We start from the raw sequence: 16149 nt of genomic DNA on the forward strand, positions 1-16149 counted from the left end.
ATGTTGCAGAAAAAAATTTCATGACTGATTCAAAACTGCCCCACCCATCATGTTGCAAAAATAAAGGGGAAATTCTAACCCTAATCAATCCTGTTAGCTATCCTCAAGAGTTCGGTGGAGTTGCAGCAACAAGGTGACACTCTCCACACACACCCCAACTCTGTTCCCAGTGGAAACTTACCATATGCCTGCCACCCTGCCAAGCAGCACTCACATGCTTTCAAAATATGAACTTCAGCTGGCACTAAATAAGTAGTCACAAAATGTGTATCACTCATAGGCTGTCTATTTAGTATCCTATATATTCTAGGTTATATATATAAACAAAACCGACTACTGGCAACTCTAACTTAAATCTCATTTTTTTTTTTTTTTTTTTTTAACACTGGCTATTTTTATAGTAAGGAGCTCTGGTGGCGTAGTGCCTAAGGCATCTGACTGCTAACTAGGAGGCTGGCAGTTCAAACCCACCAGCCACTATGCAGAAGGAAGGACAATCTGCTTTGCTTCTGTAAAGATTTACTGCCTCGGAAACCCAAAAGGGGTCACTATGAGTTGGAATGGACTCGATGGCAGTGAATGATTTTTATAGTAGATATAAATACAAATGAATGGGTTTTCTTCTTTTTTTAAATTGCTATTTTAGACTGTCTCATTAATAAATCCTTCTGACCTCATGTATCTAATATTGTCATCACTTAGAAGTGGCCACTATGGGAGACCAACTCAAGCCAAACCAAACTCACTGCCCTCCAGTCGACTGCAACTCACAGTGACCCCTGCTTGGGTTTCTGAGGCGGTATCCCTATGGAAGTAGATAGCCCAACATTCCTTCTGAGGAATGGCTGGTGGGTTTGAACCCCCATGCTTCTGGTTAGCAGTCAATGCCTTAGGCCCTACGCCACGGGAGACCAGACACATATTAAACAATGTTGCCATTACTCCATTATTCCTGTGTTTTTAAAGTTACATTCTGGAATGTCTTCAGGACCCCTCTTCATTCAACTCACTGACAATGCCTGAAAGGTACCACTAGGCATGAAGTCCATGTCAGTAATACTCTCAAAAGTAGTTAAATCTTTGTCCTTCAAGGATAAACTGAATTGAAAGCAGGTAAACACCTCTGGAGTCAAATTATTTGCAAGAGGCAGCCAGGCAAGGAAGATGTTGGGGTTAGGTGGGGCCTGTCGCCACAGACCTGTCTGGGTCACATAATTCTCTTGGCTATGCCTAATGGCCCATGTCCTAGAGGTATTTCTCCACCTGGAACCTCTCCCACAGAGTCTCAAAATTGATGATAGCCTCCCTTATGGCCCTATCCATGGCCTCATTGGCCTTCTGCTGTCCCTCTGGACTGGCAGGCTTCTCCACAGACACAAACAGTCAGACTGCCTGCTTCCCACAAATACTGTGTACTCCTCCTAACTCATCAGGTCACCACCCCAGGTATGAGCTGGAGTCACCTCTACCCTCAGTGCCAGCCCAGAAACAAGACACTGGAAGGAGAACGCTGCCTCTCTTCTTTTTAAGCAGACTTTCTCACCTTGGGTGAAGGACACTGACTCTGAGCAGTTCCACCTGCCAGGATGCTTGGAAGCTGGAGTCCATATCCCCAGCTGATTCTACTAGTCACTGGGGACAATGTTTCCTCTCCTGGTCCCCATTAGATCCTGAGGCAGACTGTACAGAAAAAGTCTGAGTATGAATTTAGGTACTCAGAGGGGAAAAGGAACAGCCTCCACACGTTACAGGAGGTAACAGAGTTTAAGTTCTGCAGGCATAAATAGAAAGAGAAGGTTGAGCTGCCTGAAAGCAAGGGAGGAAAAAAGATTAGAAAATGTGCCAAGCAATGGCAACATCATTGAACTAAGAGTTTAATTTTCCATAGAAGCTCTTCAGAAGACTAATAATGATTTGACTCCAAATCCTGTTAAACCTGTCAAAAAAAAAAAAAAAAGAACACAGCTACTCTGCTGCCACATGCCTAATTAGCTCACTGAGGCCAATATATCTAGGGTGACATCAATGGAGCTAATGGGCTTTTGGTTTGCATGGGTCCCAATAATTAGCACCAACCCTTGCTCTTACTTTCAGCCTGTCCAACTCCAGCTGGTCCCGGCTGGCTAGGGAGGCGGAGGGAGAGCCGGGCACTGTGGTGGGGGAAGATGCACTGCTCTCGCACTCGCTGAGCTGCCGCGAGAGCTTAATGATGACCTCATCCTTGGCCTTGATTGTCTCCATCAGCATTCCCAGCTGCTCGTTGAGCTCACCCACTTTGTTCTTGAGGGTCCTCACTTCCTGCTGAAGACTCTCTTTTTCCAGGTTGAACTTCTCAAGCTGGCTGGTAAGGCCCAAGATCTGATCATCCTTTTGGTGTAGAAGCTCCAGTGTGTCCTTTGGGACCCCCTCACAGAGTCGGCTGCTCGTGAAATATTTGTCATACTGGGAAGATCGGACTGTCTGCTGGAGCAGCCGTACAAGCTCCTGGGAGCAAAAAGGAGCATGGAATGAAAGGTGAGGAGAGACAGGGAGAGGAAGCAAAGCAGAAATCATGACAACTATACCCAGAGCAATCACCGGCATTTGAGAAATGCAGAAACTTTACTGGAAACATTTTAATACTGAACTTCCTCTAGAAGGATCTCAAAAATAGAGGAAAAAATTTACTCCATAAAGACTGTCTGTAGAGAACAATAATAGGAAACAGGAAATCATGAACATGCACACTGAAATCTGCAATGGTTCCTGGTAAACGTTCATCAGTTTTAAAAAATCTGAGCTATAATTTACTAAACTACTGAGCAATTAAGTGTAATTAGGTCTGATTAGCTCAGAAGGAAATTGTGTTGTTTAACACGACATGGAAATTCTTTTTGGTGACAGTTAAAAACCTCCAGGCTGGAGGTATTTTGGGAGCACCACTCGGGGGCAAGGCTAGGCGTGGAGGCAGGCAACATCCTCCTCTGACCTCCTGTAATGGGTGGGTCATGGGTCGTCTCTCCTTATAAAGTCAAGTGTCTCTGAACAAATGATTAAGCAGAGCAGTAGTGCCAACAACGGTGGGCATGGCAATATGACACTTAAGGAAAAATCACCATCCAGGAAATAAAACTGGCCCCCAAAAGATTCAGAGAAACAAAAGCTAGGTTTTCCTCCTTGGTCTGATAAATGTGAGATAAGAGAGAAGTTCAAAGAAGAAAATTACCTTCTGACTGGATAGGTCTTTCTTTAACCGTTCCAGCTCTTCCTGCTGGTTCTGAACCTGCAGCTGCATTTCAGAGGCTGGCTTGCTGATGCTGCCACCGCCTGACAGCCCCTCAGGTGACGGGTCACCACTACTGTGACGATTTTTGTACGACCCAATCATGTCTCTCAAAGGGCGCTTTCCTTTGTAGGGAATACGTCCAAAATCAAAGGGGAATCCTGAGCCAGTTACTCCTACATAAAAACAAAACTCGATTTTTAAGCACAGGCCAAATCTTTCTTTGGGCAATGACCATAGAGCCTATTACCATCCACACACAGCAGCCTCCAGGGAGCTTTGCAATCCTCACCAAGAGAACACGGGAGGCAGAGATGCCTCTGCCCCGCCTCAGGCTTGATCATAACACACCCACAATCAAAGATGCTCCCTCCCCCTCCACACACACACTGGATCTTTCCTTTTAAGAACCTATCATGTGGTTACTCTGAAAGAAAACTTTCTCATTTGGATTACTCAATCTTTGCTTTACCGCAGATGAAAAAAGGCAAGCTGTTAACAGGCACTGATGAAAATTTGACATTGGATCATATACCTCTCAAGATTAATTTTTAATACTAGGTTTATTTTCCAAAATCCTTTTTCCAGAACTCAGTGTTGTACCTATGTTCTAACATCACCATTTTCCCATCTCAAGCACTTTCTGGACCAAAGAGAATAGAGACATGGGTCAGGAAAGACATGGGTCATGGTTGTTCCAGACTTCCCTGGAGCTGAAATGAGGATGTCCCTTCCCCGGGTCCCCACCTACGAAGTTCAATGACATGTTCCAAGTGTAGGACTAAGGGTCTTTGACTTCCTACGTTTGCTAATTTGTCATTAGTAAATAACAAAAATAAAAATTGATCTTTTAAAGAATGACTATATCCTCTTCCTGGTGGTGACAATTGCATATGATGAACCTGATCTTTGTTTCTGAAATAAACACGTACAAATTGTTGGACTGGAAAAAAAAATTTAAAAGATTGTTAAGGCCATTTCAGAAGAAAGAATGACTATATCTTCTTTCTAAAAATGGGCATTTGAAAATACTGTGGAATCCAAATAAATTTTAGTGTAAATATATTCAAATATATACTCAAAATGCAATGAAGGAACACAAAGGAGACACACTGTATGGATTCCACTTGCACAAAGTTAGTAAATGGGCAAAAGCCAATCAATGTTATCAGAAGTTGGGACAGTGGTTATCCCTGGGGTGGGGGAGTGACTGGAAGGGGACTTGTAGGAGGGCTGACTCCTGAGGAGCCTGGATTGTCTTGTGTTTTAAATGCTGATTACAAAGGTGTGCTCACTTTGTGAAAACTCAAACTATACTTTTCTGATTTGGGTACTTTTCTATATTCTGTATTTCAATAAAGTGTTTACATAAAAATAGGGGAAAATATAGGGAAGGGCAGTTTACTTCCTGTAAATTACATGGACAAGCTAGTGGGAGTCTGAGTCTTGGAGCCTTTATAGGAAACTCCCATGAATCAAGCCAGATCAAAGTCCAGAGACATCTTTGTTCTGTCCATGTCTTTCACACAAGTTCCTTCTCAAAGGGGATCCGAGCTGGGCTGAGAAGGCTGCCAACAGTCAATAAAACACTTTCCAGTGATGCTGGGAGCTCCTTGTCCCCTCCCGAGTCACTAAGCCCTACTCATTCTTCCTTTACAATCACTATCACATTCACCCCTTCCATTTAATTCCTGGATTCTCTCCTGCAAGTCAGATCCAACACTGCTTATCATCAGTAACCCAAATCCTTCTTCCTCCAGGAAACATTTTCAGTTTACAATGCACCCCTCTCCTGGGTGCTCCCATTGGCTAAGCCTGATGCTGGGTAATGAAGCATATTCAGCCTGACATTGTAAAATGTCATGCCTCACTGGACTACTGGGTCCTACACTATGCTTCTGTGGGACAGATATTCTCCCCCTCAAATCAAGTCATGAAGTCCTTTCCCAGGGGACAAAAAAATAGTATGCACTCTCTCTCCCAATAAGACTTCCTCAACTCCTGCCTCCTACTCCTTCCAGTCAAAGACAGAATCAAGCATAATGCAGAATCTCAGATTTATTTATTGTTATTTTACATTTAGAATATCAATATTTATTTGGTGAATTAATGGATCTAGGATAATCAATGGCTGCTAAAAGAATTAGTCAAAAGGCTGATAGAGAACTTTGTCAATCTTACTATCACAAAAAGAGAGAAAACCAGACATTTCGTGGCTGCGGGTATGATGCAATATAAAGTACACGATACCTTCCAAAAAAGTATTCTCGCCATAATCAAAAGCCACAGATTGTGGGCAGATCTGTGGACCTAATTACTAGAATACAGGTAATACAGGTGGCAGAGGAGCATATTAAAGGACACTACAAAAACAACAATTAGCAAAACCCAGAATGTGGGAAATTCCTCAGCACAAAAAGACCCTGTTTCTTTAACAAATATGACAGGGGTTTTAAAAAAAAAAGAGAGAGACAGGGAGCTGTTTAGACTAACATATCTAAGAAGACATGTCAAATAAATATATGGTATGAACCTTATTTGGATCCTCATTAAACAGATCAACCGTAAAAAGACATTTACGGAACTGAGGAACTGGATGATATTAAGGAGTTACTGTACCTGTTTTTAGGTGTTCTAATGAAGCTATGGTGATAATTTTTTTAAAAAGTCATTATCACTCTTTTTTTTTTTTTTTTTTTTTCAGTTTTACAGTGTTCCCTCTCCTTCCCTCCCATCCCTGGTAACCAACCAAGAAAGTTTCCTTCCATATATAACCTTTCCTTGACTTTATTTTATAATAATGGACTAATACAATATTTGTCCTCCTGTGACTGACTTATTTCACTCAGCATAATGTCTTCCAAGTTCAGCCATGTTATGCGGTGTCTTGCAGATTCTACATTATTCAAAAAGTCATTATCTCTTAGAGATACATACTAAAGTATTTATAGATACAAGAGATAGACGTCTAGAATTTACTTTAAAATAAGCCCTAGTAGGATGCAGGGAGGGACCTGAAGTTTAGAGGAGATACAGAGGAAACAAGGAAGGCATATGTCCAACACTGTGGAAGCTAATGATGGGTGCACCAGAATTCATTATACTATATCCTCTACTTCTGTGTACATTTCAAAATTTTTATAATAAAACATTTTTCTAATCAATACTTCCACAAAGGCACCATGACTTCTGGGTGCTCTATTTCCAGAAAACATTTAAGAACCACTCAAGGGACAATTACTTATTTTTTTGTAACATCTGATTTTTCAAATGTTTTTATTTTGTCTCCCACAAAGAAAATCCAAATTCCCACTGGGCCTTCTAGTTTTAGAAATACCTGCTCCTAGAGTGCTCCCCAGGAGCTCTGGTAGCATAGTGCCTAAGGCACTTGACTGCTAACCAGAGGGCTGGCGGTTCAAACCCACCAGCCACTCCTCAGAAGGAAGGTTGGGCATTCCTACTTCCATAGTGATACTGCCTCGGAAACCCAAGGAGGGGTCGCTATGAGTTGGGGCCGACTCGAAGGCAAACAACAACAACAACAACAGAGTGTTCCCCATGTCACTGGTAGTTAACAGATAGCAGTTGAGAGCATGACAGACAACAGGAACCATGTTTATACCTTTGTTTCCTTCAGGGGTCTGCTTCTTCTTTTCTTCCTGTACCATGGACTCCTCCAGGTCCTTAGGGCTTGGGTCTAAAAGTTCCCATTCTTCACTGGTATAAAACCTGCTCTTCCGACTATCATTATGTCCTCGCCCAGGACGAAAAGAAGACATTGAATTTCTATTGAGAAAAAAAGAAATGTATTATTCAAAAGAAAAAAAAAATGTAAAACAAAATCTAACTTCGTGTATATAGGACTGGTTATAATGAAAAGATCTGGTAATATCAAATGTTGTTGAGGATATGGAGAAAATGGGAAAGGGAACATAAATTGGTACCATTACCATGGACAGTAAGTTAGCAACATACAATTAAGTGGAAGAGGTGCCCACCCTAAGACACAGCACTTCCTAAAAAAATTCTTGCACATGTGCACTAGAAGACATGAACAAGAGTGTTCACTGCAGCACTGTTTATATAAGCAAAAAAAAAAAAAGTACAACCTAAAGATCCATCAACAGAGAGTGAATAAACTACAGTATATTCATATAGTAATATATTACATAGCACTTAAAATGAATTCATTCATAAAATATTTATTGAGCACCTACTATATGCCAGGTATTATTCTGGGAAGAAGAATGGGCAATCTACTTCTATAGAGATACCACCTTAGAAACACAAGGAGGGGTCGCTATGAGTCAGATCTGACTCGATGGCAGTGAATTGGGATATACCAGTAAACAAAACACAGAAAATTCTTGTCCTTGTGAAATGTACATTCTAGCTAAGGCTACATGTATTATGGGTACATGTATCCATAATACAAGGAGTCCTGGTGGTACAGTGGTTAAGCAAAGGTTCAACTGCATCCTACTGCTCCAGATGGCTAACTGAAAGGTCAGTGGTTTGAACCCATCAGTGGCTCTGTGAGACAAAGATACAGCAGTCAGCTTCTGTAAAGATGTACAGCTTTGGAAATTCTATGGGGCAGCTCTACTCTGTCCTATAGGATTGCTATGAGTTGGAATCAACTTGATGGCAATGAGTCTGGTTTTTCAATTTTTTTTTTATCCATAATATAGGTAAATTTTCTAAAAGCTGAATGAGAAAAAATTTGAAGTATGACATATATAGCATGATATATACACATATATATTTTAAGGTACAAAGATATTTATTGCAGCATTGTTCATAATAGGAGAAACCGGAGGAAAATGTACAAGAACAGGGAATGATTTAGAGCTCTGGTTCATTACTACTGTAGAATACTATACAACAACAGGGGTGTATAACCATACAAAGCTTAGACTGATAGTGTGGGCCAAAGAAGGCTTGAGAGTTTGCTTCTCTGGGTTGTCTTGTGTTCCAAGTGAGTTGAATGCTGAATTCAGCTAGCAGGCTCAGGAAGGTCAAGGGCCTGAACAGCAGATATTATTGGGGGGAGACCACTGGGCAGAGGAACTCTGGTTCTGCAGGTACCAGGAGCCAGGGAATAGTCAGAGTAGCCAGGGCCACTTCTGAAGGCATGGCCTGGGCTGAAAGAAGACCCTGAGTTCACCAGCTAGAGACCTCAGCAACCAGGCAGACATAAGATCTACCTGCATCTGACTCTTAAGGGCAATCCCATACCTGCCTGGTAGCTCACATTAAGTCCCACCTACTGCTACCTCTCATCCCTCACCTTTACCACACACAGCTGGAGGTGGGGGGTGGGGAGGCAGAGGCAGAAGATACCTAAAGGATGGGACATTTTTATATAAGACAGACTGAACATCACTTAAAGTGGCTATTTAAATGATCAGATCAGACCAAGCTTCAAAACATTATGTAATTTTTTCCCTGCTTTTTTTTTTTTTTTTTTTTTTACTAAGGGCTGGTGTTTGGAAGGAAAGTCAGTTGCAAACACACTAATTACAGCTTCCTCGTGTCTTGGAGTGACTGCAGGGTGAACTAAATTTTCTGACACTTCTGTCTACTCAGTCCCCTCTGCCTGGCACGCTCTCCCTCCTCTCTCCTAATCTTTTCATTCTCAGTCCTGGTATCCCTCCTCCTTGAACCCCTAGACTGACTTCCACAGCCCTGAGCATCTCTTTATCAGTACTTAGCACACTGTGTTGTCATGCCTGCCTCTGCCATCAGATTGCACACTGTAGAGGGCAGAGCCAAACATGATATTGTTTTAAACCTTCAAGAGAAACTTCAAGGTTAAGTAACAGATATTATTCATAGATACATACATATGTAGTAAAATTATTTTTTTTAAAAAAGATCTGCACATGAATGATAACAACCAAATACAGAATATACCATGGTTATACTTGGGAGCTCTGGCAGCATAGTGGCTAAGACACTTGCCTGCTAACCAGACGGCTGGCGGTTCAAACCCACCAGCCACTCCTCGGAAGGAAGGTTGGGCAATCCTACTTCCGTAGTGATACTGCCTCGGAAACCCAAGGAGGGGTCGCTATGAGTCAGGGCCGACTCGACGGCACATAACGACAACAACATACTTGAGAAAGGCAAGAGAAGAATGGGATCATAGAGAAGAGAGGATTTTAACTGTATTTATCGTGTTTTGTCTTTTAAACAGCAGCAGAAATACAATAAAATAATAAGAGCTGGATAGTGGTTACCTAGGTGATCAATACACTATATAACACTCTTCTGTATGCTAAGTTCCCTGAGAAGTTTTAAAAGCTACATTGGGATTTCCATTTCCAATGAAGATGGACAATAGAGATTGGATTTAGTTTTGTCCCTAAAACAACTAAAAAACTAAACTAAATATAGAAAATGATGGTTTTTAAGACACTGGACATAAGGCAGCACAAGACAGTGACCCCTGAAAGAGGGAAAATAAGTAGGGTGAGTCCTACACTTGCCCCAGCTTACTGCCTGAATAGAGCTTCCAGGCTACAGGGCAAGCAGGGAAAACCTAGATGGAGCCCAGCAACTCCAGGAGTTGAGAAGACAGAGCTGGGACCCCAAAGCAGTCAGGGTTTGCAGGACAGAGTACATGAGAGAAGAGAGCTACAGAGAGGGGGCTGCAAGGATCCTCGGAAGCCCTCCCAAGTCTTCAGCTAAGTGCTGACCAGGGCTTGCATGAAGAAAGCTATCCCAGAATGGGAAAAGACCACCTGAAAGAGCAGAAGGAGCAATCCCAAAAGCTCAAACAAGAGCAGAAAACTCTATCCAGGCCTTGTGAATTATGAGGGTTTCTACTGAAACAATCCTTAGATTAAAGACTGCTCTCATTCCAAGCTTCAAAAGGATTGAACTATTCTAAGCAGTTTAAATGCATTCCAGAACAAAGCTCAAGAATATTTATAGGAATACAAAAAAGCCAGTGCCCAAAAAGACAAAACTCACATCTGGCATCTAAAAAAAGTTAACAACCATGCAAAGAAATAGAAAAACACAACCCATTATAAAAATATTCAATCAACAGAAACAGATCCAGAAATGGCAAATGATAGAATTAGTAAACAAGAACTTTAAAAGTTATTATAACTATATTCTCCATATCTAACAAGCTAGAAGACAGAGTGAGACATGGGAGATGTGGGGGGGAAAAAAAAAAGACCCAAATCAAACTTCTAGCAATGAAATTACAATGTTTAAAATGAAAAATACACTGGATAGGATTAACAGTAGTATAGGCATTACAGAAGAAAATATCAATGAACTTAGTAACATCAAAACAGAGCCTACCCAAAATGAAACACATAAAAGACAGGGGGAGGGAGGGAAGGATGAATGACAGATGGATGAACAGCCATGGGACAACTGCAAATGGTCTAATATACATAGAATTGGAGTCCCTGAAGGACAGGAGAAGGGGAGGGGACAGAAAAAAGATATGTGAAGAAATAGCAACTAGAAAATTTCCAAATTTGATGAAAATTATAAACCTACAGATCCAAAAAGCTCAACAACCTTCATGCCCAAAAATCATGAAGGAAACTACATCAAGGCATATCATAAACAAACTGCCTAATATTAATAATTAAAAAAAAATTATTTTTAAAAAAGAACCTAATTTGCAAAAGAAAGGGATAGTCATGCATTCACTGGTTATTTGAACAATACAAATTAATTATTGTGGTACACACACAAGTTGTTCATTAATAATACCATGTTCATACTATCAGAGCCAGCACACACAAGATACTCCCAGAGCATTGGTGCACAGCAAGTAGATTGCTAACAATACATAAACATTTTGCAGTGAGGAATCGATGTTTATTCTTATGTTACTGGTCTGTTTAGCTCTGCCCCCTTCGCTGCTGCTCCAGCAGCCTCGGACAGTCCTGGACTGGTGTCTTTCCAAGCAGACTGCTCAGATAGCAAACCCTCCCCCCACCACTTCCTCTAGGCCTCTCACTCTCAGCCAGGGTTTCTGCTGCTGCCCAGGCCACTCATGGCCTCAGCTGGCTCTGGTGTTGCTGCAACTCCAAGTGTTACAGTTCTTGGCCTACTTTTCTCAGACTGCTCTGCTGCCACTTTCCTCAGCTGAGGCCAGCTTCTGCTTCTCCTGGCCTCTGCTGCTTCTTTCTACCAGCTCTACTTCTACCAGGTCCAGGGTTTCTACCAGTTCCTTCTGATAAATCTTACAATCTCTTTTCCCCCATCCTGGGACAAGGATTTAGGGAGGGACGGTGTTCTTCACATAAAGCTTCTGTGTCCCTAGAGGACATGCTCATCCCTCGTCTGAGAGCCTATGAATGTTCACACTCTAGCCTGGGAGCTTCCTGTTAGCATTAGGTCCCCAGGTAATTCTTCCTATGGGGCAGCCCTCACTCACTGGCCTCAGAAGCAGGACGGAAGACCCAATCATTCACTGCAAAAGGAGTTCCATGTTCTGCAACTGCCAAATGGGGGTGTTATATGTTCATTATAGAGAGTCATCTCAAATTAATTCAACTTTTCAACTAAAAATTGTTTGAGCAGTTAGTGATGAAGTGTTACCTTACTCTCCCTCACATAAATTACCTTACTTACTCTCAAATCACTGGCATTTGACTTGAATAGTATTCCCATTTTACAGACAAAGAACAGATGCAGAGAAGACCTACTTGGTCTAAACCACACAGCTGACCAGCAACATAATTATTCTGAACCCATGCTTTCCAACTCCAAAGCCTTAGTTATTGTACCACGCTGTCTGATGTCTGATGAAGTACCCAAACCAAAACTCACTGTGATTAAGTTGATTCTGACCCACAGTGATCCTGTAACAACTGAGTAAAATTGCCCCACAGGGTTTCCAAGGCTGTAAATCCTACGGACACAGAGTGCCATGTCTTCCTCCCACAGAACACCTTGTTGGTTGAACCACCAATGTTTGGTTTGCAGCTGAGCACTTTAACCACTGCAACACCAGGGCTCCTGTGAAGCACCCAGTGAGTGTGAAAAACAAGACTAGATCTCCTGGACAGCCCAAGATATCCAAGCAGTACCCATTTAAAACAAGCCAGTACTCCTGGGAATAGCACTATGGAGGCTCTGTTCCCAAGGGACGGGGGCTATGCCAAGGACACTCCTATGCTACACTGACTGCATCTAGCTTTCTCACTGAGATTTGGAACCTCAAGGCTGGCTGGGATCTAATTCATGTAATTAACTCACTACTTTTATCCAATATTATAATGGAGGTTCTGGTCAGTGTACTAAGGCAAGAAAATGCATTAAGACTACAAAGGAAGATGTAAACCTCTCTATTTGCAGATGACATGATTGTGTACTTAAGAATCCTGTGATATCTACAAAATGCTACTAGAATAAGTAAACTTAGCAAGGTTGAAGATCAAGGTCAATATATAAAAAATACAATACACACAAAAAATGTATTGATAGTTACTGGTGACTGGAATGCAAAAGCTGGAAACAAAGAAGCACGAAACACTGGTAGTTGGAAAATATGGTCGTGGTGACAGAAATGATGTCAGACTGCATGGCAGAATTTTGCAAGATCAACAACTTACTGCAAACAACTTGCAAATACCTTTTTTTCCAACAAATTAAATGGCAACTGTACATACAGACCTCACCAGATGGGATACATACAAATCAAATCATTTTACTTGGATCCACAATCAACACTCATGGAAGCAGCAGTCAAGAAATCGGACATCATATTGCACCGGGCAAATCTGCTGCAAAAGACCTTTTTAAAGTGTTAAAAAACAAAAATGTCACTGAAGACTAAGGTGCACCTAACCCAAGCCATGGTATTTCAATCTCTTTACATGCATATGAAAGAAAGCTGGACAATGAACAAGGAAGTCTGAAGAATTGATGGCCCTTGAATTGTGTTGATGGCAAACAATATTGAAAATACCATGGACTGCCAGAAGAATGAACAAATCTGTCCTAGAAGAAGTAGAGCCAGAATGCTCCTTAGAAAGGAGAATGGCCAGACTTTGTCTCATTTACTTTGGTCATGTGGTCAGAATGGACTGGTCCCTGGAGAAGGATATCATGCCTGGTAAAGTGGAGGGTCAGAGAAAAAGGAGAAGACCCTTAACAAGATGGATTGACACAGTGGTTGCAATGATGGGTTCAAGCATAGCAAGGATTGTGAGGATGGTGCAGTGTTTCGTCCTGCTGTACACAAGGTCAATACAAGTCAGGGCCTACTCGACGGCACCTAACACCACCAACATACAAAAAAAGCAATTCTACTTTTATATACTAGCAATGAACAATTAGAAAATAAAATTAAAAACTCAATGTATAATATTATAAAAATACTTAGGAATGAACTTAAAATAATGTACAAATCCTGTATTCAGGTATCACTATAAACAATGCAAAGGGAAACTAAGAACACCTAAATAAATAAAATATATCATGTTCTTAGATGGGAAGACTCAATACTGTTATGTTGGCAATTCTTCCAAAATTTATGTACAGATTCAATGCAATCCCAATAAAAATCTTAGTGGACAGAGAGCTGTTACACTGTGGGGAACAGCAGTCAATGTCATGAAACAAAATGTGTATGAACTGCTGCATGGAAAATGAATTTGCTCTGTAAATTTTCACCCAAATTACAATAAAAAATAATAGTAAAAAAAGATTTACAGCCTTGGAGATCCTCCCCCCGAAAAAACTCACTGCCATTGAGTCAGAATTGACTCAATGGCAGTGAGTCTTTTTTAAAACAAACAAACGAAAAAATCTGGAGTAGCTCTTGGCAGGGAGAAAAACATATATCTTAGTGGACAAAAAAGATACCTCACAAGTTAAAAAAACAAAAAAATTTTCTGTGCTTTTTGACAAAATTTATAAGCTAATTTTTAAAATTTATATGGGAAAACCACCTAGAATAGGGGAGGATATGGAGTAACTGCAACTCTCACGTACTGCTAATGGGAATGCAAAATGCTACAATCACCTTGGGGAACAGTATGGCTGTATCTTATAAAGTTAAACATACATATAACCATATGATCCAGCAATCTCAATCTCAGATATTTACCCAAAAGAAATGAAAACATATGCCTACACATAGTAAATTCATGTCCTAATCTCTTTTTAGCTTCTATTTCTTGGTTCCTTGGAGATCACAATATTCATAGGAATGTATTTCATAATAGCCAAAAACTGGAAACAATCTAAATGCCCATCAACTGGTGAATTAATAGCCAAATTGTGTTGTATCCATACTTCTGTGATACTACTCAGGAATAAAAAAGAATGAAACAATAAACACCCAACAATGCAGATGAATCTCAAAAACATGATAAATCAAAGAAGAATACAAATGCAATAGGATTCCATCTATAAAAAGTTATTTAAAAAGCTAAAGTGATAACCATCAGTATGAGATCTAAAGGTCAACAATTTCTCAAAAGCAAAGATGAGATGCTAAGAGGGCACAGAAACAAGAACACTAGAAAAGGAACAAAAAGGATACAATTAAAGACAACACAGACACATTGTGACAAATGTAACTAATATCACAGATCAGTATGTGTGGAAAATGTCAAGTGGGAACCCAACTAGCTATATAAACTTCCACTAAAAACTCAGTAAAATACTCTTAAAAAAAAAAAAAAAAAAGCTATAGTGATGCAGTGCCTAAGCCATTTGACTGCTAACCAGAAGATTGGTGGTTCAAACTCACCAGCCACTCTGCAGAAGGAAGATAAAGCAATCTACTTCCATAAAGATTTACCGCCTTGGAAACTCCATGGGGGTCGCTATGAGTTGGAACTGACTCGATGGCAGTGTGTTTGGTTTTGGTTTTATAGTGATAGAAAGATCAGTGGTTGCTTGGGATAAAGGGTATGGAAGGGAATCAACTTCAAGTAGCATGAGAGGGAAATTTTAGGATGATAGAAATGTTCCTTATCTTGATTGTGGAAATGGTTACATGACTGTCTTAGTTCTCCAGTGTTGTTATAACAGATATGCCACAACTGAGTGGCTTTAACAAACAGAAATTTATCTTCTCACAGTTTAAGAGGCTAAAATCCAAATTTAGGGTGCTAGCTCTAGGGGAAGGCTTTCTCTGTTGGCTCTGGGGAAGGTCCTGGTCTCTTTCTAGCTTCTGTTTCTTGGTTCCTTGAGATCTCATGTGGCACTGGATCTGTCTTCCCCCGGCTCTGCTTGCTTGCTTAAACCACTCTTTCATATCTAAAAAAAGTGACTCAAAACACACCCTACACTTTTTCTCTCATCTGGAGCAAAGGAGAGCGATGAAAATCAAAGTCATTTGGAAATAATGAGTCCAAAAATATGACAGACCATGAGGACCTCAGCCTTTACAACCCTGAAACCAGAAGAACTAGATGGTTCCTGGCTACCAATGGCAACTACTCAGAAAGGAATTGAAATCACACACCCCGGATAGAGTAGGAGGAAAAATGTGTAACAAATTCAAAAACACAAAAATGACCACAATTACTGGTCAGAGGCTGGTGTAACTCCCAAGACTATGGCTCTGGGTTATCCTTTGGTCCTGGAACTGGACTCACTTCCGTGGATTAGCTCTTGGCCAAACAGCAGAAAGACCTACAAGCAGAACACCTACCCCCGGGAGATGCACTCCCTAAATCAATCAACCAGGAGATATCAGAAGGGCAGCATTTGCATAGAGAGAAAGCTGTACAGACAGGAATGCATAGGTAAGAAGGGCACAAGGACCATAAAAGATCTACATAAATGGAAGAACATCCCATGCTCGTGGATAGGAAGATTGAACATTGTGAAAATGTCAGTTCTACCCAAAGCAATCTATACATTCAATGCAATCCCAATCCAGATCCCAT

At 40.9% G+C, this 16149-nt stretch overlaps 1 protein-coding gene across 1 annotated transcript in view; it reads right to left on the reverse strand.

The window, feature by feature from the left end:
- The window catches only part of TBC1D2B (TBC1 domain family member 2B), a 138647-nt gene that overhangs the window by 34479 nt on the left and 88019 nt on the right, over positions 1–16149 (reverse strand). The window contains exons 3-5 of the mRNA XM_007951857.2: positions 6885–7048; positions 3206–3438; positions 2089–2484 (exon numbers count right to left, since the gene is read on the reverse strand). Of these exons, the coding sequence (XP_007950048.1) occupies positions 2089–2484; positions 3206–3438; positions 6885–7048 (793 nt within the window). The remainder of the gene's footprint in view (positions 1–2088; positions 2485–3205; positions 3439–6884; positions 7049–16149) is intronic.

Source organism: Orycteropus afer, unplaced genomic scaffold (assembly GCF_000298275.1).
Source record: "Orycteropus afer afer isolate SDZICR_OR568_19922 unplaced genomic scaffold, OryAfe1.0 scaffold00313, whole genome shotgun sequence".
Taxonomy (NCBI): Eukaryota; Metazoa; Chordata; class Mammalia; order Tubulidentata; family Orycteropodidae; genus Orycteropus; species Orycteropus afer.